The sequence below is a fragment of the Tamandua tetradactyla genome, chromosome 13 (assembly GCF_023851605.1).
Source record: "Tamandua tetradactyla isolate mTamTet1 chromosome 13, mTamTet1.pri, whole genome shotgun sequence".
NCBI lineage: Eukaryota > Metazoa > Chordata > Mammalia > Pilosa > Myrmecophagidae > Tamandua > Tamandua tetradactyla.
Genome location: NC_135339.1, coordinates 51,636,888 through 51,660,221, shown reverse-complemented (window position 1 = coordinate 51,660,221; position 23,334 = coordinate 51,636,888). Strand labels below are relative to the sequence as shown.

Genomic DNA, 23,334 nt, shown 5'->3' with positions numbered 1-23,334 from the left:
GACTTGCTTAGGCATCCCCCTAGCTTTCTCTAGGGGACGACCCTCAGTATCATCTTGGGCACCACCAAGACTCTTCTCTATGTGAAACTCATAAAGACAGTAAGATGTAGAGTCTGGTTATGTTTGAAGGGCCAGTGAGACGTTAAAATGGAAGTAGGGCTGGAAGTAGAACCTGAAGAGAATATGTATGGGCCACACCTAATCTGAAGAATAAACTATTTGGGTTGTGTCTAGCACAGCTATAAAGTTCAGGTAAACTACCAGATGTAGGATGGCACTATGTGAAGTTAAGCAAAAATTGCGGCAGTGTAAATAGGTTTCACCATAAGCGCCAAATTGATAAACTAATAGTAGCTTGGTGTTTGAAACCTCTGTTGAATACAGCAGCCACTGGGAAAAAGCACTGTGATTGATTAGCCATGTCTGATATTGGCTCAGAAAAGGTGGAGTTGGAAGGCATGGAATTATAGCATGTTTATATTGGAAGCATTGTCATATGTTATTAAAAACATGTTTCTTCCACAAATCAATGATAATATATAAAATGATAAAAACAGTTTAAAGCAACTTACTTATTTTGTCCAATTGTCTCAAAATCTTTCACAGTGATCCCAAGGGAAGATGAAATGTCCAGTGGTATGCCCCTCAAGTCAAACTCCAAAATCTGTTCATAGAAAGTTTATGAAAACAGAAAGCTTATTAAAAGGATCAAGGAATATAATAAGAAGTGCCAATATCGGGGTTCACTATATTCACCCATGACAACCTTTTGAATTACTCAATTCTATCATTAACATTATAAAAAAATTAAACAGAAGTGATTAAATTCTAAAGCTGGTGGCAGCTATACGATGAGGAAAACCAACCAAAGTAGACTCAAAGGACCTGTGGTCAACTCCTGGCTTATAACTTCCTAGGCTCTGTGGCTTTAGACAAGTCATCCAACCCCTGCTTCATAGTCAGAGAATTGGACTTAATACCTACCACAATAGTTGTAAGCATTAAAACATGCTTTGTTTTAAGCATATAAACATGCTTTGTACAGCGGTTATTTTAAAATTATTTGTTGTTCTTAACTATATTATTATTATTATTATTCTTTTTTATTATTATTTTTTTTTACATGGGCAGGCACCAGGAATCGAACCTTGGTCCTCTAGCATGGCAGGCAAGCATTCTTGCCTGCTGAGCCACCGTGGCCTGCCCATTAACTATATTATTAAACAAAGGAATAAATAACCCAAGGAAATATTTTCTAATGCATCAGCCCCTTTAGATTAAATCTCATTGTGGTCTATGTTATGGTCAGCAGACCTTTCTGAATCTCCCATTTTAATATTACAAATTGCTTTCTAATGACAAAATGTAAAAAGATTAACTCAGCACCACTGATACCTTTGACTGATTATGTAATTAATGTACTAAATAAACCAGTATGTAATAATGACTTGAACCTCCTTGTAATGGCTTTCAAATGGATGGAAAATGCATCTTGTAGCTCATATTAGAACACACCCACCAATCCCAGTTGGTACAGGGGCTGGCATTTCATTTAGGTTTGATTTCAGTTATAAACCAGCAAGTGGTCACATGGATTGAACTCAAACATAAAAAGATACGTGGGATTACTCAAAACCTAAAGGAATAAACACAATCACATGCATTTTAATTTTCTTTTATTTTTTGTTTTACTCTTGGAGTTCTGTGTGAGATACTAGGGATCTCCAAGTGACCAACCAGACAGGCTTCTTGGTCTCCTGGAATGTATTACCCAGCTGGCTGTGTTACAGCTTCCAGTGAAATTACAGTCAAGTGGAATTCTCTTTCAACCTATGTGAGACCAGCAGGGCTTTCCAGAAAGGCATTAAGAAACTTTTCATATTCCACCCCCCCTCAAATGTAAAGTATGGTCTTTATCTCATAAAGATATAGTAAGTAGATACTCTAACTTATAAAGAATAAATAGACACTTATAAAGATAGAGTAAATTAATTAAGAAAGGAAGGGATTTGCAGGCTGTGAAGGGGAATTCTTCACATACTGGTGACTCATGAAAAAACAAAGACATTTATTACTGTTCTTATCTAGCAAGGTTTGACCTGGCTTTAAAAAAAATAATGGGGGCGGGCAATGGGGGCTCAGTGGCAGAGTTCTTGCCTTTTCGATTTCCAGTGCCTGCTCAAGCAGAAAACAAAAAACAAAAACAATGGGACCAGTCATCAACTTTTTAAAAATTAGCCTGAGTAGTTCTACTGATTGGAAAGAGTTACATTTTACACATAGCTATGTCTATATTAAACACTGAACCACTTATAAAATAGTTAGTGAGAGGAGGAAAATAATTATGTCTCTTCAGTGGAACATTACACAGTCACTAAAAACATTTTTCAATTGAATGACAAAGGTACATGCTCAGAATATAATAAGAAGAAATAATAGGATATGAAACTTGTATTTTCTATATGATGCTAGTTTGTATTTGACATCATATTTTATTAAATATATTCATTCAATAAACATTTATTTATACATCCAAGATGTTAACAGTAATTCCTTCTGGAGAGTGATAACAAAGGTAACTTTTTAAAATGTTTATTTGAAGCTTTCAAAATTTTTATATTAAGTATATAGTATTTTTATCAACCTAAAAAATAATAAATATCACTACTCTACTAGAAATACAAAGTATTGCATAACATGCTCTAGATTAATCACATGCAAAAGCGTTTTTAATGATGGAACTTTCCTTCTGGGACTCTGGAGATGGTCTAGTCCCACCTCTTCACTTTACAGATGTGCCCCATCGATGCACTGTAACTGGCCAATTCGCACAGCATGCTTATAGCTGTATCAGGGTGAGAGCTCAACCCTCCCCACTCCCAATCCAGGCTCTGCTCACCACACCACTACTATAAGGAGATGATCAATGGAGAGATGGAGAGGATAGGGACAAAACTCAGAAATTCCATTTCCCAAGACAAGTGTTAACTCTGACCCAAAGATAAAACAATCAGATCATACTTTATGTACTGAAACAAAGTTGAAAAAATGTTAAGATCACCTCATTCCAGACAGGGTTGAGTTCATTATCAATTTTCTTAGTTTTCTTTTTCTCATCTGCAAATAAAAAATAAGAAATACCAATCAGTTAGAAATCATTAGAGAGCATTTATACATTCAAAAAACATTTACTGAAAGCCTATTATGTGCTCACATTTCCCCATTATGAATGGGGAACAAAGGTTTCCAAACAGAACACCATTTTGTTGGCCCAGAACACTTTTCCCATCCCCAGTACTTCAAGGAGTTAAGGGAGATGGAATTTAAAGTAATGGAAATGTGTGAATCTTGGCCTCATCATCCCCAACTTCTGCACACTCTAGTCTCTGTATCTCTGGTTTACTGCAGAAAAAAGTCAAACAAGCTAACCTTTGAGTTACAGGTATTCCCATTTAATAGATGAGGACAGTGAGGCTCAAAGGAGTTTAAGAAATGTATTTTGAGTTCACACATAGTAGTGGTGCCTGATCTAAACACGCAATTGTGGCTCTGAAGCTTACGCTATCTCTGAGTGTGGAAAGAGTCCTTATCCCGAGCAGTTTAAAGATTAAGCTAGATACCTTCCCACAGGCCACAGTGCAAAGAATTTGGGATTTCCTTTAATCCTCATCCACCTTTTCATAAGATTCAAGGTGCTCTTTCTGTGTGACAGAGATGAACAGTACTTCTATCTAGATGACTAATTATTGATCTAGCAGGTCCTTAAAGTTTCCTTGGAGTAAGACCCAAAGAGCAGTGGAGTTCCTCCTGGATCCCCAAATACCCAAATAATTACCAAAATAAAAGCCAATATTTGAGTACAAAATGTTTTGCAAACATAGGCTCCTTAAAAACACTAGGAGGTATATATTATTTTCTTTCCCCTGTCACAGCTAAGGAAACAGAGAAGTTAGGTAACTTATTCCAGATCACCCAGTTAGTAAGTGGCAGGACTAGTTCTGGACCTCATGCAGTCTGACATCCACAGCCATACTTTGAACCACTTTTAAGCATTGCTTCCCCTCTACTGTTGTGAAATGTAGGAGGTAGTGGGTTTTATTCAGCTGAATGTCACATTGCCTGATCCTAGCACACAGCTGGCATGGGGCTGACCACCTCATTCTTCCAAGACCTCAGCATAGCAAAGCCATGAATCATTACCCTCACTCTGCTAAGCATTAACTTTTCTACTTGAGTGGGTCTCTCATACCCTGTCTGGCTTTGTTTTAAGCTTCAGTCCAACCCTACTCATCAGTTCATGTCTCGAACTTATACTGGTTAGTTCTGACTGTGGTCTTTCTATGCGATCTACAGAGTTCCTCACTAGATCTGATTCTGATGTTACATAGAAGCTGTCCTGAAATTTCCCTCCCACACTTCCATAATAACCCCACTCATCCATCTGCTCACCCAACATAAACTTTTCAGTCTTTCTCTGTTTTACAATACGAGAAAGTGCTCTTGAGAGCAAGAGAAGCCATGCAAAGGGACTTTTTAACTTGAATTTAACTTGTTGGACAAAATGGCTTCTTTCCACAACCATGACCACTCCCTCTAAATAATCATCTATAGGTATCAGTCTTTGAATTTTACTGCAGTGTCTCTTATCTTTACAACAACCCCTCAAGGTAAGGATTCTCAACCCCATTTTGCAGACAAGAAAGTCTCATATCATAAAGCTAATAAACAGAGCTAGAATTTGAACCTCCATCTCCTTTGCTCTAAAATCTAGTAGGGTGTATTGCCACCACACCACACCACCTTATTGGAAGCTATTAGAAAAGTTGGGTAAAGAAAGATACATAAATATAATAAGTATGATGGGCTTGACACCTTGTGTGATGTCCATAGGGAAGTGCACAGGCAAGTTTCAGGATATCCTGAAATTCCCTAATACTATTTGCTCACCCAAAATATTACATCTGTGAGTTTTTCTGGGAAAAAGTTTACTGCTCTCATCAGATTCTCAAATGTTAGTGTCCTTGAAAAAAAGTTTGGACTCCCTGCATTTGACAAGCATTAATCCCTTACTGCCATCTTTGCTGTCATAATCAGGGCTTGGTGGGTAAAGAATTGAACAAGGAAAGAGTGATTCTGGCCTCTGAGACCACAACAGATCCTAAGGAGAGAAGGTGGGCAATTTCCAGAAGACACAGTAAGTTAGTAGAGCAAGGAGAAGGCAGCAAATAATTTGCAGAAACTGGGCAAACAAGTTGGGGTAGGATTTGGGTCACTGAAAGATGGTATTGAGGCAAAACTTCCTATCTCCAAGTCTCTAAGACTCTAGGCAAGGAGCCAAAACAGGGACATGGACTCTAGGGAGACTGCAGAAAAAGTCAGCACTTGCTAATTTGAAAGGAGTCCCAAGCTTAGTTACTGACCTGGGAAACAATACAAAGAAGACTTGCTGCAAGGCTATCTTGATGCCAAGCCTGGTGCTACTGACCCTTTCTTTCCCTGTAGGGACGTTGTTCCAAAGTCAGCGGTTGGGCAATGTGAAAAGATTCGCTTGTTTATTCATTTATTGTTAAGCATTTATTAAGCACCGACTAAATGCAGTAATGGAGGTAACAGAAGAGCATATGATAGGTTTTCATCTTAAAAGGCTCTACAAAAAATGTAGTTTATAGGTAATCGAATAGAAGAACCAAGCAGGATTTTATGACTGTTTCCATCAAATAGCAAAAAGTCCCACCATGCTCTTTCCTGCTCCATCCTCACCCTGAATTTCCCTCCTACAAAAGGAGAAGTATGTGAATAAGGAGTGGGTCAAGGACATCATAGCCCAGCCAATGTAAATGACCCAGTAGGTGAGTTCCCACAAGCGATAACCAACAATTTCATACTTTCATCTAGCAAATATTTTTGCAATACAACTTGCCAGGCACTAAGCTGGACATAGTGGGAGATGCAAAATATGCACAAGACACAGTTTCCACACTCAGTGGTCCAGCTGTGAGGTAGGATGTAGCCATAGGTAATTCATATAGAAAGAAGGCTCTAAGTTGCCATCAGTATGGTATAGATGAAGGGTGATGCAAATTCAGAGGAAGGGGAGGTGACTTCCAGCTGTGGGTACCAGGTAAGGACTTATGGAGGAAACATGGAGATGGAGCTTGGAAGACAAACAAGGTTTGGAAATGAAGAGCTGGGAAGAAGAGGTCATTCCAAATGGAGGCAACAAGTAGAATCAGCAAAGAACAAGTAGTGTCTGGGGATACTGTACCACCCAATTAGCTAGAACCAAGGCATGTAGAAAGGAGTAGAAGGCAAACAGCCTGCATGGAAAGGTTGTAGCCACACTGTGGAGGGCCTTGAATGTCAGACTAAGACTCATTTGGCTAATACAAGCCACTCAAGGGAGGAAGATATTAGGAATTGGACATAATCCAATGAGAAAGACCAAGTTACCCAACTCTTCCAATACATGTTCTGAACACAAGATTCATTTGTGCATTGAGAACAAAAGAGATCAGCTGATTCTGAGCATATTCTGGTTGATCTTAGACTGGGGAGTGGGGGGTGGGGTTTTTGAACTGGAACTTCCTGCAGCTTCTGGCACTTAGAGCACAAAGTTGATGCTAATGGTGCTACCCTTTAGGGGGCACTCATTCTGGGCCAAGCATGTGTTAAGCCCTTTACATGCATTATTTCATTTATTCTTCCTAGCAAGGCTATGAGGTAGGCAGTTATTACCCCAGTTAGCAGATGACCAAAATGAGCCCAGAATGGTTAAATAACTTGCCCAAGATCACACAGCTTGATCCCAAGCGGGCAATGTCTCAGCCCTTTAACCCAGGTCTAGTCTGACTCTAGAGCCCATGGACTGCACCCTCCTATCTCCCTAGCTAATAAAGAAAGATTAAGTAGTTGGCATTTTCTCCTACCCTTCTAAAGAAACACAGCTCAATCTTTTCCAAGAATGTGGTTCTGATTTTATCAAAATGTGTACACATTATATTTTATTCAAAGCCTATTCTCATACATAAATATGTCAGCCAAAATAAACAAAGTAAATAAATTCTTTCCTTAGCAGCAGCCTGAGTCAGAGTCATACATATATATTCAATTCCATCTCCTTTAAAAAAAAAGGTTGCAGACACTATACATCAGATTTAATTACTGGAAATTCCCCTTCATATCATCTACTTCCCACATGGTCCAAACCCTAATTTTATTGCGATGACTGTTCTTCCTATGGAAAAGTATCAAATATTTTCAACCCAGAACATACAGCTGACAAATGCTGCATGCACACTGTACCACAACTCAAGGCATTCTTTGGGACATTTCCTGTTTTCTGAATAGCTACGCCTGCTTCTCTCTTAGATCCATGAAGGTCACCACTGCAGTCATTAACCCGCATGCCAACCTCTGAAAATGTTTCCAAGAGAACTAAACAAGTGCTCCCTGCCAAGCCACCACGCCCTTTTGCACAGAACCATTTGCTTTGCTGTACACCTACCAGATGGTGCGTTGGACCCTTTTTGATAAAGTGGTAAGTTTAGACCAGATAATCTCTGAGTTTTCCTCCAGCTCCAGTGGTACATGAACTGTATGAAATTCCACCAAGCCCTAATTGGTTAGATTGCTATGTTTTACCAAGATGGCCCCAGGACAAATGGGGGGGGGTCGTTATTTACAAGTCTTCCTATGTAACTCAGCTACTATGGTAGGCAAAGTAGCTCAAAAGGTCTCCAGGTTCAGTCATATGTCTACACTTGACCTCTCAGTCAGAAGTACTTCATCTCTCAGGCCATAGCTCCTTTCCTTTGGCAATGAACAAACTCACAAACACAAACTCACCCAGTATTTTCATAGCATAAAACATCCTGACTTACTGCAGCCTATCCAACACAACCATGGCTAACAGTCTTTAAGTGCTCTGAACTAGTTGCTGATCCCAACACTTTCCATGGATTCTCTCGTTTAATCTTCACAACAATCCTGAGAGGTAAATTCTATTATTATCATGCCCATTTACAGATGAAGAAACAAAGATAGAGGAGTTAAGCAATTTATAAGAGGTAACAAAGCTAGTAAGTGGTGGAGCTAGATTGTGACACAAAGCAGTTTCCATAGTTAGAGAATTAAGATCTTACTATACAGCAATCTCTCCATGATTTGACTGAACTGGGCTTCTTCATAAGCTCATATAAGAATTATGACTAGGGTTGTTTTCATGATTAAATCAGAAAATGAATACCAAATGCTCAGCACAGAGTCTGGCACGTAGAAGGCACTAAACAAACAGGAGCTTTATATTATTTATTACTGCATCCAGGTAGTTTCCCAGGCCATGGAGCCCTGGAGGGCAGGGCTGCACTGATAAGAGAAAGTGTCCAGTGAAGCTAGGGATAGCCAAATAGGTGTAGCAATTCTCCTATTTGGCTCTGTCCCAGTTCTGTGAAGTCTGCCTGGGGCAGCTAGCATGTGAGTGGTGACTGCCCTCCCTTGCAGGCAGTGTGACAGCGGCCAGCATCTGGGGATATTTACACAATAACCAGGGAACAGAGAAGCCTCTAGGAACAGTCAGCAGGAGAGTCCTCTGTTCTCAGGACTTTCAGAGGGACCCACAGGGAGCACTAAGACAAATGGCCGGGCCAGGGGTATCTCTAGCTTTTTGCTTACCAGCCCTGGTTGCCTCATCACCCCAACATGATGTTGTCAAACGGGTTCTAGGGGAAATGTATTTTGGCCCAGTGGCAACCATGATACAATACAAGGCGGTTTTGTACATTTTTGAAAGTCACTGATATTGCTAATAAACAGAAACACCCAGACAAAAGGCAGGTTGTATTTCTGCTCCCTTTTCTGTACCCAATGCCTCTTCAAGTATGAATTTCTTAAATCAAAACCATATCTTCCAAGGGAACTGCACTGAAGTCCAGTCAATTTGAATGACTTGCACAGAAGCTCTATTTCCTATAAGCTGACACTGGGCTATGGTCAGGTTCTAGCTCTGCCACCTGTCTGGACTGCTGGTGGAAGGAGCCTAGTGGGCCCGGCACCTGGACTAGCTGCCTTGGTGGAGAAATTGAACAGGGTGTCTCTGTGATTTCTTAGTTTATTTTCATGTGAACATTCACCCTATGCTGGGCACTTTAAATGCATTCACATCTAATCCTTACAAGGATTATTCCTACCTTACAGATGAGGAACCTGAAGTTCAGTGAAGTTAACTAATTTGCCCAAGATGACATAGTTAATAAGTGGCAAAGTTGAGCTTCAGACCCAAGTCTGTTTAATTCCCAAACATGTGCTCTTAAGTGCAACCACAGGCTGAGGGCACCTGACATCCTGCCACAGTCTCAACACTTGCCATCTGGGTGATCTTGGGTCACTAACTTCAACTCTACTTAGATTTTTTTCAATAATAAAGACTGGTACCTAAAGTCCAGGTAAAAGAGCTCCTATGTATACGGCTTATACTACACCTGGCACATACCTAAGGGCTTATATATGTTATTCATTTAATCCTCACAAATTCTAGCATCATCCTTATTTTGAGGCACAATAAAATAAAGTTCTTGTCCAGGTTCACTCACTAGTAAATAAACAAAGCCAGAAATGGAATGCAGGCTATCCAGCATTCTGAGCCTCTTAACCTCACTGTTCTGCCTCTGGCTGGCGTGTTTCTGAGATATGATTCAGTAAAGAATGAATTAAGGTATTTGGCAAATTTACTCTGAACCCAGCTCAAGGAGATGGAGAGTTACTAGAGTTCCAAAGAACTTCTCAAAGTCTGAGTGTTCTATAAAAGGGGGATGAAAGGGCATACCTCACAGAATTGCACGGAACACCAAATAAGAAAATGTGAGCGACGCAAGATGGCAGCCACCATGGGCTCGGACAATTTATGAAAACCGAATATACAGCCTTAAAATAGAATGTGGACCTAAATACCCAGAAGCACCCCCCTTTGTAAGATTTGTAACAAAAATTAATATGAATGGAGTTAATAGTTCTAATGGAGTGGTGGACCCAAGAGCCATATCCGTGCTAGCAAAATGGCAGAATTCATATAGCATCAAAGTTGTCCTGCAAGAGCTTCAGCGCCTAATGATGTCTAAAGAAAATATGAAACTCCCTCAGCCGCCTGAAGGACAGTGTTACAGCAATTAATCAAAAAGAAAAACCACAGGCCCTCCCCCCACCCCCATTCGATTTAAGCAGTCTTCATTTTCCACAGTAGTAAATTTTTTAGATACATCTTGTAGACCTCAAAATACTGGAAAGGAAGCTCTCATTCAAAGGCATTTTATCTTAAGATACTGTAAATGATACTAATTTTTGTCCATTTGAAATATATAAGTTGTGCTATAACAAATCATACTGTCAAGTGTAACCACTGTCCATGTAGGTGAACTTCTGGGATCAAGAAAGTGTATTTAAATCGGCTCCCATCATCACTGGTGGGGCACATCTAACTCAACTGTGAAGAGACACACATCACACAATCACCTTGCTGCTGATTCCATGGCCTGGGGTCTCTGCCTTCTCCCCCTTCCTTCCTCCTTCCTTTTCTCCCTCCAACAGCCCTCCAGATTGGGGTGGCTTATGAGACTAGATGTGAAGGTTTCAGGTTGCAGCCTGTGGGACTACTGCTGGGTGTTTGTGGGTGCTTCGTCTGCCCCCCCCCCCCCCCGTTTCTTTTCTAAGTCTTAAATGACTACCCCATTCCAAGCCATCACCCCTCCCCCACTCTCACTACCACCCTTGGCCGAAGAATAGATTGTAATCCCTCTACCCCCAACTCTGCTCCCCTCTGAAATTGGCCTTTGGTGAGGAATTCTTTCAGGGCTTTCCCCATATCCCCCCCCCACCCTTAATCAAGGGGTGCTGCTTTTTCCTTCCTCCTCCTGACGTCCCTGCCTTCATCCACTGCTTTCCATGACACTTCCTTGCTTTGGCCAGAAGCCATCAGGTAAGGTTGGAAAGCCTCTGACCTCCCTCATTTAGTTTTGGAACCACATTTCTTTACTCTCCACCAGCCTGGGAAATGAAAATTGGGTCCTCAGCCCTGCCGCCCTCTGCTGTCATCATCAGCTGATGCATTTTTTTAGCTCAGGTTTTGATATGGTGAAAAGAGCCGTCACCAGGGTTATTCAGACCTGCCAGCTCTCAGAGTCCTTCGTGGTTAGCCTCGGAGAAAGGCCACACGAAGACTCCTATAAGCACACACAAACCCTCAGAATGAATTGTGTTCTTTCCTTGTAATTGCTTTTGCTTTTAAAAATTGAAGAAGTTTTAAACAGGGCTCTCATTTGGTTTTCCTTGTAATCCATTTGAGTCTAGTTTGGAATCTGACAACTGGAACAAAAAGAGCCTTGAATTCGGTGCGTACTTTGGTTTTGGTGCTGCTGCCTCACGACCCTCAGCAGGGATTCGGGAAGGACTGGGTGTGCACAGCAGACCCCTGAAATTGGCGGGCTTGACTTTCTGACAAATCGCTGCATTCTCCCACTTTTCTGTTCAGGACCACTATATGCTAAAATGTGGATGCGTACCGAAATAAAAGCAAATTCATTGTGTACTAAAGTTTTTTTTTTTTTTAATAATTTAGTACTTGTGTAAAACCACCTTTCAGAACACCAGATATCAAGTCTGAAAAGTAATTGATGTTTCCATTAATCTTTTTCTGGGGAAAACCTTAGTTATGAAGATTTAATATCCTGTAAGTAAAGTTTAACAGTATTCCATAAGCAGCCTTTTTACTGTCAAACCATTGCCTGAGTTTAATATAATAAAAAAAAAAGTGTGCATTAAAAAAAAAAAAGAAAATGTACAAGTACTTAGCAAGTGGACACACTTCTGGGTTGGACTGGACTCACATTCATAAACTGTCTCCATCACACAAGCATTAAGAGGATCCAGTTCCTCTGCCCTCCCTACCTCTTAAGAGATAGGATCAAGAGAAAATAAAATGGTCACATAAAAGAACTTTGAAAACAAACACAAAGCACTGAGTCAAAATCTTGACTCCCAGGCCGAAAAATTTTCATCTGAATCACCCCTGACCTCAGGTCCTGCTGTCCCATAATTAATAATCTCTTTAAATAGGATTTTTACCATTACAAGAAGTTTTAATCCACTGTCTTCAGCCCTGCTTTCTATGCTGTGAATGACTTTGATCTGTAGGCTCTTTAGGAGCTGGGCGGGTTGGTGGCTGCAGATTTGAGGACAGCTGGGAGCTGGGAGTGTTTGTGGGCTGTTGTTTGTCAGTGGAGCCTGGGACAAAGACAGAGGGTAGAATTCAAGTAAGAGAAGCCAAGCACAAAGGAAACCAGAGACATAAAAGAAGTAGTGGGAAAGTGCATGGGACCAAGGGTCTCAAAAAAGTGTTCCTGTCACTCCCTGCCTCTTCCTGGTTACATAGTTTTGGTCTCCTTTGACCTCTTTGAGACTCAATATACTCATCTGCAAAATGGGTATAATCAAAGAACAAATGGGATCAAGCTTGTAAAAGTGTTTTCTACACCATAAGTGCCCAGAGAGAAGGCCTCTTTCTCATGCTATATCACATGTAGGAAGCCATTATGATGTGTTTGGCAGACTGAGGTCACTGGATGGCATCTGGAACCCCAAATGAGGCCTCTGACACAGAGGTGTTTGGCCCAAAGGCCCCAATGCTCAAGGTCCTGGCATTGGACTGGCCAGCTGCCTCCAGGGCTGAATTTTTCCAAGGAAGTGCAATGTGTAGGAGACAGAGCCTGGAGTTGTTAGCCATAAAGGCTCAGAGCCCAAAACCCATGTGTACTGCCAAAGAGGGGGTCAAATGCCGATATGGCAAGTTCCAGTGCTGTGGTAAGACAACATGTGTGTTACAGCCCATCCTGGAATCTGCTGTGGGACCTTGAGTAAGGTTTTTAACCCACCATCCCAAAGACTCGGTTTCTTCAGTTGTAAAATGGGAGACTTCATTTTTGGGTGTGTATGAATACTTAGTACAGTGCTTAATAGTTAGTAAGCTCTCATCATCAATATAATCTGCATATCATGATGATGCCTCCTTTCCAGGCGTTTAAACACATTGCGTTCTTAATTCATTGAATTCCAAATGAATTTACAGCTAGACTACAAATTTCATACAGGTAGGAACCAAATATGGGTTGTTCTTCACCATATATGCAATGCCGAGCACACAGCTTGGCCAAGTGCTTTCTCAATATTTGTTGAATGAATCTATGTTCTAAAGGAGAGAGAAAAATGAGGGCTATACAGGCAGTGTACTCATATAGTGAAGAGAGGTTAGCAAAAAGATAATTTTTCATTTTTTTAATAATGGAAGAGAGACAATGAATTTTATTTTCCAAATATTAAGCTGTGTTATTGGGATGAAAAAGATGACGAAGGTAATAAACCAGAGAACGGAGACAATGAGAAATGGGGCCTCACCTTGCCAATCAAATATTAAATTTTTAATATTTTGCATCTAATAAGGTGGGATTTTAAATTCCACTAATAAAATCTACCAAAAGTAGATTATTTGCGAACTGATTCACTGCTAAGCTAAGTCACCTCTGAGCCTCTGAGTCACAGCACGTCACAGAGTTTCAATACCTTTTCTGGTAAACTTACCCCAAGAGGGTTGGGCTTTTTTTTTTTTAAGTTCTTTTGTTCTTGGTACATGTTATTCCTCTTTCAGGATCCAGCCAAAAGACTCCAATACAATGAACAACTCAGTCCATTCAGAACGGGACTCGTTCATTTGACTTGGTTTTTTCGGCTCAGGCTGTGCAGTTTCTTTACCCATGCTGAATTCAATGAATATATAGGGAGAGTCTGGAACTGAGCTGAATTTGACCTGTCTCTGACTCAATTTTCTCAAAGGTAAAATGAAGATGATAATAACGCTCACTTCCTGAGACTGAAATGAGGGTTCAGTAAGACGGTACACACAGGTGTAGGCATGTTGGAGGAAGTTAATAAGTGGTGATGGTGCTGCTGGTGGTCTAGAAAGTAGCTGTCGTCACTCAAGGTATCCACCCTTGCCAAAATGCCCAGACCTAACTTGCAACTAGCACTTAAATCACTGTGTGATTTTAATTTATTCATGCAATCTTTTTTTTCTTCACTGTAAAGAAGACAACATTTTTTTGTTTTTAAAACTCTGGTGGTGAAACACAGTTCATATGACATCTCATTAAAAAAAATTAATGTAAACCGAACTGCCATAGGTTTGTCACACTATATGGACTTCATCATAGTGTTTAAAGGTCCCTAGATATCTCACAGAGTATTTAGAAATGTTATCCTTTAGGTAGTAAAGTTTTGCAATTTTTCCAGCACATATTCCACAGTAAAATAAACGGGGATATATTCTTGTATAAATACTCTTCAAAAATGGAGAAAGACAATTTTCCTGAGAGAAGATTTGTTCTTGAAATATTTTTCTTTAACAACTGGAAATATGAGTGGGATATAGTTGTAAAAAAAAGCATATGTTATGTTAATGCTCTTCTTTTAAATTATTTAAGTACCATTAAGGCACAATGTTTACATTTATTATTAAAAATGCTGTTAAATCTTATGCAAATGATCTAACACCGACTACTGCAACACAAATTCACTTAAAAAGTATTATATGCACGGAAGTATCTTGTTTTTCTTCAGATCAGCCCCACAGTATGAACTCTGAGAAACTTCACTCACAGTAAAGTTAAGTTGTTAAAGTTATATCGCAGTCTTGCAAACTAATTCTTTGACACGCGACCTCATGAGCCCCTCAGCCTCCAGACACATGGACCAAAGGGCTTCCGATGTTCTCCTCCATGAACGCACGTGAAATGTAGATGTGGAAAAGGGACGAAGAAAATTCTGGAATAACCAAAATCAACCAGAAGAAGCACATGATTTGGGGTCATACAAATACAACTCTTAAAAATCCTCTCTCCATATTCTTCAGGAGGAAAGGCGCCGTTCCTGGCCCATCTCCTGAGCCTCAGGCTGGCTAGGGGCGCTGCCCAGGCCGGCTCCCGGTGACGCGGCTTCGCCCTAACGAGCTCCAGCTTCTCCCGCGGCTCCTGCAGGCGAGGGGCTGGATGGTAGGGCTCAGCAACCCTCTTTGGAAATACATCTCTTTCCAAATAAAAGCCCAAAAAATACCCTTTCCGGGGAACGTTCTGTCAGCGCAAAATAATACAAAAGTCGGGAAGCCTGCGGGGGGCGCTCTCCCGACTTCCTGTCACAGGGCTCTCGGCCCGGGCACACCACGGGGTCACTTCCGCTGAGAGGCCAGGCTGACGTCTCTGGACGGACCCTTCCGACCTGAAACCCTGAGTTCTCTGGTCTCGGGTTTCGTGTTCTCTCCTGGGCCGAGGCGCCCGCCTTTATACCCACGGGTCTTCCATTGGAGGGCACAGGACTCCACTCACGCATCTTGAGAACAGCTCTCTGAGGTAGGGAATCACCTCTCCATTTTACACGTGAGGCAGCTGAGATGCAGAGGCGCTGGGCCGCTCGCCCAAGGTGATGAGTCAGTGAGCGCGCGCGCGGGTCAGCCACTGTAGCTGTCCTGTCCCATCTGCGCTGCCCGGCACAGCCGCCCCTCACCTGCCTGACTACGATCATTTAAATTAGTTAAGATGAAATAGTTTTAAAAATTCAGTGCTTTGCTCTCTCTCCAGCCAACACAAGCAAACTCACCATCCTCCCCCGGTCTAGGTGGGACATGACTCCCAGGGGTGGACCTTCCTGGCAACATGGGACAGAAATCTGAGAATGAACTCGGACTCATCATCAAGGAATTGAGAAAAACCCTAGAATGAGATGAGACCCAACATCAAGGGATTGAGAAAATCCTCTGGACCAAAAAGGGGAAGAGTGAAATGAGACAAAGTGTCAATGGCTGAGAGATTCCAAACAGAGTCGAAAGGTTATCCTGGAGGTTATTCTTACGCATTGAGTAGATATCACCTTGTTAGTCAAGATGTAATGGAGAGGCTGGAGGGAACTGCCTAAAAATGTAGAGCTGTGTTCCAGTAGCCATGTTTCTTGATGATGATTGTATGATGATACAGCTTTCACAATGTGACTATGTGATTGTGAAAACCTTGTGTCTGATGCTCCTTTTATCTACCTTGTCACAGACGAGTAGAACACATGGAATAAAAATAAATAATAGGGGGAACAAATGTTAAAATAAATTTAGTTTGAAATGCTAGTGATCAATGAAAGGGAGGAGTAAGGGGTATGGTATCTATGGTTTTTTTTTCTGTTTTCGTTTTATTTTTCTGTTGTCTTTTTGTTTCTTTTTCGGAATTGATGCAAATGTTCTAAGAAATGATCATGATGATGAATCTGCAGCTATGTGATGGTATTGTGAATTACTGATTATATATGTAGAACAGAATGATCATATGTTAAGAATACTTGTGTTTCTTTCTTGTCATTTTTTTAATTTAAAATTAATTAAAAAATTTTTAAAAAAAGATGTGATTTAGTCAAGAGTGGTTGTTAAACTGGGTTAGGTAGAGGCGTGTCTCCAACCCATTTGGGTGGGTCTTAATTAGTTTCTGAAGTCCTATAAAAGAGGAAACATTTTGGAGAATGAAAGAGATTCAGAGAGAGCAGAGCAGAATGGCATAGCCACAAGAAGCAGAGTCCACTAGCCAGCGACCTTTGGAGATGAAGAAGGAAAATGCCTCCTGGGGAGCTTCATGAAACAGGAAGCCAGGAGAAGAAGCTAGCAGATGACGCCATGTTTGCCATGTGCCTTTCCAGATGAGAGAGGAATCCTGACAGTGGTCATCATGTGCCTTTCCAGACGAAAGAGAAACTCTGACTGTGTTCGCCATGTGCCCTTCCATTTGAGAGAGAAACCCTGAAATTCATCAACCTTCTTGAACCAAGGTATCTTTACCTGGATACCTTAGATTGGACATTTCTATAGACTTGCTTTAATTGGGACATTTTCTCGGCTTTAGAAATGTAAAGTAGTAACTTATTAAATTCCCCTTTTTAAAAGCCAAAAAAAAAAAAAAACAGGGGGCTTTTTAAAGTGGGGGGATAGGGAATCAGGTAGAATCAGATAAACTGAAGATGGGAAGGGCAGCTCTAAAGCCCAAGCTGGAGGGAGATGCACTGAGTGGTTCCCATGGTAGGCCTTCAGAGCTTGCCTGGTGTAGGAAATGCATGTGGTGTGCCTGCCCTGCCCAAGTGTCCTTTCATGGTTCCTGCTAAGCACCGTGTTTGAACTGGGCTTCCTGCCTCTTGGTCACAGCTAATGGTCCACAGTGAACACCTGACCAAACTGAACCATTTGGAGCTTTTCTCTCAGGATCTAAATTAAGAGACACTGACACTGTGGGCAGAATCAGGACCAAGTCAGTTCTGTGGTAAAGAAGATTCATGCAAATCTAGAAATAACAGGAAGAAAGGGTAAGAGGTCTTGCCAAATATAGCCAATGTGCAGTGAGAAAATGGATAGATGTGTGGGAGAAGCAGAAGCCTTGGCTGCAGGGTCCTGGGAGGGAGGGGGAGGGGGAGGGGGAAGGAGAGAAGGAGGGTGGGAGAGCACCACCCTGCCTGATACTATTCTGGTTCCTGTAAGGCGCATGATTTGGATTCTAGGTGATTTCTCTCCAGCCTGAGGAAAAAAACACACTTTACCTGTGCAAAACGGAGGAGATATCTGTTCCTTGCAGTTAAACAATTCCTGACAGTGCCACCTTACCCTTCCAGGTAAGACAACTGGGTAAGAGGGAAGCCTTAACATGAATGAAATTATAGCTTAGCTTGGTTGAGGAAATGCTCCCCATTTGACTTCCCTGAAAAGAGCAAAATTTGTCTTTCACATCATTTTCTATTTCTATGCTTTTCTTTTATCTCCCAGTGACCTCTCTCCCTCCTCTCAGGTAGCTAATGCCCTCAGGCTAGCCTCCTAAAGACATGCCACACCTATGCATTCACCCACATGGCACAGGCTCCTGGCTGGGAGGAAAGCAGTGTGAGGAATGGTAGCCCAATTAGCCTGCCAAGGGTGGTTATATTACTATCTTTCCTATTAATTCCTTCCTTCTGATTCTGATCTTCTTGTCCTGGGATGCACTTACCTCAACTAGCAAACCCTCTAACTAGTCTCCCTGACTAGTACTAATCTGTCCTTCTCATTGCTGCCTAGAGCTCCCTGGCTTGAGAGTAAAGCACAAACCCTTATACTAGATCACCTCATCATCCTTACCACACAGTTCCATGCCTTCCTGACCCTTTAGTCATTTCCCAAAGCCTGGAATGTCTTCCAACCATTTCTATCATATTTCTACTCATCCTTTAAAACAAGTCAAATGACATCCTCTCTATGAATCTTTTTACTCTTACGCCAGCTTTTGCATTATAATCTTTGGCATCTCTAGTCTGGTTTGTATCTCATTCTATTTTGTATTATAACTAGTTAGTCTCTTGGACCTAGAAGACCCTAGCTCCTAGCATACTGTCTGATGCATTGTAGTGCTCTATAAAAGTAATTATTATCAAATAGGGGAGGAAATTTAGGGATTCATATGTGTAATTTCACATATATATTCATTTACTTCTCAAATAGCCCTGCAAGGTAGGAGAAGTGATGAGGACACTGAAGCTGGAGATTTTAATTCATTTCTCAAGAGCACATAGGAAGTAAGGGGTGGGGAATTACTTCAGGGTTCCCTGGCTCCAGTGCCCTGGGGCCTTTCTACCCTACTGGCTGAGAAGGTAGCTGTTAAGGTGCTTAATGCTTAAGGTGCCTGGTGTCCAAGCTGCTATTTCTGGGTAAGAATTGTGCTCAGACCCCCTCAAAGCACACTCCTGTTCAACAGAACAGCTATTCAACAAAAATTACACATTGGGTAAGGTGAATATTACCATATTGTAGCATTCAAAGTATATGCTTTGTAGATATTGGATGTTTTGCATGTGAATTTTCAATATGACAACTATGTTGAAAAAATTTTGGTGTCTTCACATTTTCCTTGCCAGGAATAGGAATGTAAAAAGTGCTAAAACACTGAGTTGCCTCAGGGTAGGAGGTGCTAGGAATTGGGCATTCAGGGATGTGTGAAGTGACCTTTTATCAAGCCTAAGAGACTATTAAGTGCAATTCTAACTGAAAGAAGGGAGACTGGACAATATGCTATGGCCCTTTCAGGACCAAAAATGAATTACTTCATGGAACCAATCTCCTGCCAGCTCATTGCCTCTATGGTCAGCATTTAAAATGTATATTCAACATCAGTAATGTGCTAGGTGTTACAGAGAATATAAAACCATGCCTTCTTAGCAGGACCAAATATCAGAGAAATGAAGACACTCAGTGCCATTCAGAAAGGAAACCCAAACTAGACAAATACCAGCACCTCTTGGCTGAGTGTACACATATTAGCTATGTTGTGGAGAAGGGAAAGGAAAACAAGTCAGTTAATTACTTTTTAAAAGACAAGGGTGGCATTAGAATGGGCATAGCCCAAATACCCCTAATGAGTAGAGAAAGATCAAAAGTGATGGTGGAATTATACAGAGAGGGTTGGGTTTAACAAATGAGTATGAGTGCTGAATCACTGCACTGATATTTCTTTTAGCCTCCAGTACCTTAGAGCAGCTAGAAATAAAAACCTAAAATTATGGAATTGTAAGCCATAAAAAAAATGGCAAGGGTGGCAAAAATCAGTAGTGTTTCTATACACTAGCAATGAGCAATCTGAGGAGGAAATCAAGAAAAAAATTCCATTTATAATAGCAACCAAAAGAATCAAATATTTAGGAATAAATTTAACCAAGGACACAAAAGACCTGTACACATAAAACTATAAAAAATTGCTAAAAGAAATCATGGAAGAACTGAATAAATGGAAGGACATACCATGTTCATGGATTGGGAGACTAAATATAGTTAAAATGTCAATTCTACCCAAATTGATTTATAGATTCAATGCAATTCCAATTAAAATCCCAACAGCTTACCTGCAGAAATAGAAAAACTCATAAGCAAATTTATTTAGAAGGGCAGGGTTCTCCAAATCACTAAAAATATATTGAGAAAAAAATGAAGAGGGAGGTCTCATACTACCTGACTTTAAAGCATATTCTGAAGCTACAGTGGTCAAAACAGCACGGTACTGGCATAAAGATAGATGTACTGAGCAATGGAATCTAACTGAGTGTTCAGAAATAGACCCTGTCATCTACAGAAAATTGATCTTTGGTAATGTGGTCAAGCCAACGCAACTGGAACAGAGCAGCTTCTTCAATAAATGGTGTTTGAAAAACTTGCTATCCATATGCAAGAGAATGAAAGAGAACCCAGATCTCACACCCTATACAAAAGTTAACTCAAAATAGATGAAAGACCTAACATTAGAGCTAAGACCATAAAACTTTTAGAAGAAAATGTAGGGAAATATTTTATAAACCTTGTGATAGAAGGTGCAGTGAAAAAATAAATAGATAAATGAGATTTCCTCAAAAATAAACACTTTCGTGTATCAAAGAACTTTGTCAGGCAACAACAAAAAAGGCAGCCTACACAATGGGAGACAATATTTGGAAACCATGTATCAGATAAGGGTTTAATATCCAGAATATATAAAGAGAGTCTACAACTCAACAACAAAAAGACAAACAACCCAATTTAAAAGTGGTCAAAAGACATGAACAGACACTTTTCAGAAAAGGAAATACAAATGGCTAAAAGGCATATCAAAAGTTGCTCAATTTCACTGGCTAATGGGGAAATGCAAATCAAAATCACAATGAGATATCATCTGACACCCATTAGAATGGCCATAATAAAAAAGAAAGAAAGAAAGAAAGAAAATGACAAGTGCTGGAGAGGATGTGGAGAAAGAAGCACACTTATTCACTGTTGGTGGGAATGTAGCATGATGCAACTGCTCGGGAAAGCAGTTGGGAGTTCCTCAGGAAGCTAAGTATAGAATTGCCATATGATCCAGCAACCCCATTACTAGGTATATACTCAGAGGAACTGAAGGCAAGGACACAAATGGACATTTGCACACCGATGTTTACAGCAGCATTATTCATGATTGCCAAGAGATGGAAACAGCCCAAATGTCCATCAACAGAAGAGTTGCTAAACAAGCTATGGTATACACATACAATGGAATATTATGTAGCTGTAAAACAGAATAAAGTCATGAAGCATGTAACAATGTGGATGAACCTTAAGGACATTATGCTGAGTGAAATTAGGCAGAAACAAAAGGGTATGTATGGTCTCACTAATATGAACTGACTTTAATGAGTGAACTTCGAAAGTTAAAGTTAAGAACACAGGTTATCAGAAGACAGAAAAACATTAGAGATTGAGCATTTGGTGCTGAAGGAATACAGAATGTTCAACAGGACTGATTGTAAAGATCCAGCAATGGATAGCACAATACAATCTGAGGGTAGCACAATAAGTATGCTGAACGAAACTGAATGTGAGTATGGTTGAGGGAGGAGGATGCATCAGAAGGAAAGACGTTGACTTTTAAGAATTCAACTTCATCCTCCAAATCTTTTATTTATTTACTTATTACTAGACAAATATTTGGTAACTTTGGGTTTCATTTATTTCATTTTCTTGCTCACCTTTTTAGGGAGAGGTTTGGGGGAAATAGGGAGAGAAAAATGTACAATAAAAAGGAAAAAGAGCATAGATTACCCAGAAACTGGAAGGGAGAAGTAGTCAACGTTCCTGAAAGAGAGAATTGTACTGAGGCGTGGTCAGGAAACTCAAGCCCATCAAGCTTCTTTCTTTCTGCCACTCCCTGCTCCCCACACCAAGAAGTGAGCTGGCAATTTTACCAATGACCATGGACAAACAGAAAATGAGAATGTCTCAAACCCAGAGTTAGACACACCACTCCAGTCAAAGCTGGAAATTACTTACAAATTCCTGTCCCCCTCAACTGCAATTGTAATCGCATGTCATAGAAAATAATCTTTTGTAATTAGCATGGGCCTTTTAAAGACAGCCTAGACCGAACCCTCCTCATCTACTGTACAGACAAGAAAACTAAAATCTAGAGAAATTAAGTCACTTGCCCAAGGTCATTCAGCAAGACAGAACTAGATCCCCAAACTGTAGGCTTGCTCTTTGGAGCTCTTTACTCTTTGAGCAATCTGAAAGCTACAAAACAAACAGAAATTCCCAACTTTCTACAGATGTAGCACAATTAGAAAGAGGCACAAAAGATCATGAAACAGACAAATTCATAAACACAGCTTCATCCCCAGTGTCAGAAGGCAAGTGACAATAAAAGTAGCAGTGGGTTGTTTAATGGAGCAACAGTATCTCCAAGAACTTAAATTGCTCTTTTTCCTCATTTACCCATTTCTCACAAGCAGAGAAAATCAAAATGAGTGCACAACTCTGAAACTCTTACCTCGAATCAACACAGACCTTTTCGATGCCTGAAATTTGGGAATTAACAAATGTTTCTCCCCCCATCCCACCCCCCACCCCCGCCCCAAGGTATTGCAGAAATCGCATAGTAGAGCTAAAATCTCACATTCTTCAATGAATCTCAAAGCCGTCGGGAAAATAAAATGCCTTCCACAGAAACCGATCCTCTCCCCTGACCTGCACAGGTAACAACTTGCTGTAAAGGTGGAGACACTTTCCCTTAATCAGCCTCCAAAATGCAAATAAGCGTGACCCAAGAAATCTAACATTCCAAAACAAGGCTTTGGAACTAGAAAAGTTTTCCTTACCCTTAAAAATAAGAGAAACAATAGGATCCGGTTTCCCAAACTTTGTTTTAGGGATGTTACAGGCAGATTCCACAATCACTCGAAGCATGGCTCTTAATTGGCAGAAAAGTTTCAGTAAAAGGAGTTAGGACATCCGCGCTGGAGCTCCGGGACGCACCGCCCTGAGAGAGAAGGCTGTGGAGGAATTTTCCAAGTGGAGGAAAGGGGGAAAAGGCAAATGGGTGGATCTCCGACGGATTATTTACTGAAGGCTGAATGTAAACTGATACCCACACTCCAGAGCCTACGCAGTAACGCACGCACAGACTTACGAATTCGGAAAATGTGGAAGTGAGAAAAACAAAACTTGAACTAAAATAATTATGCGCAAAAGACGAAACCAAAATGGATTTGGAGCTAATGAAAAACGTGGGCAAGTCAGGAGACCACAAACCATGCTGCTTTTTGCAACAATTCTTGAGCCCGAATTAATTGGTTTTCTGCCATCCCTTCATCCTTTTCTGAGCTTCATTGAGTTTTAAAACTTTACGCAGTCATTTTTAAATTTCATTTTACTTTTTGCCGTGTCTTCTCTCAAGCTTTTTAACACACGCACTCAGA

At 40.7% G+C, this 23,334-nt stretch overlaps 1 protein-coding gene and 1 pseudogene across 3 annotated transcripts in view; one reads left to right on the top strand and one right to left on the bottom strand.

The window, feature by feature from the left end:
* The window catches only part of MYOF (myoferlin), a 180,366-nt gene extending 157,341 nt beyond the window's left edge, over positions 1-23,025 (bottom strand). For all 3 annotated transcript variants that reach the window (XM_077125411.1, XM_077125412.1, XM_077125413.1), the window contains exons 1-3: positions 22,735-23,025; positions 3,062-3,117; positions 573-664 (exon numbers count right to left, since the gene is read on the bottom strand). In XM_077125411.1, coding sequence (XP_076981526.1) covers positions 573-664; positions 3,062-3,117; positions 22,735-22,822 — 236 coding nt within the window. In that variant the 5' untranslated portion in view covers positions 22,823-23,025. The remainder of the gene's footprint in view (positions 1-572; positions 665-3,061; positions 3,118-22,734) is intronic.
* LOC143654542 (ubiquitin-conjugating enzyme E2 variant 1 pseudogene) lies at positions 6,748-10,229 on the top strand (annotated as a pseudogene).
* Positions 23,026-23,334: the final 309 nt, after the last annotated feature.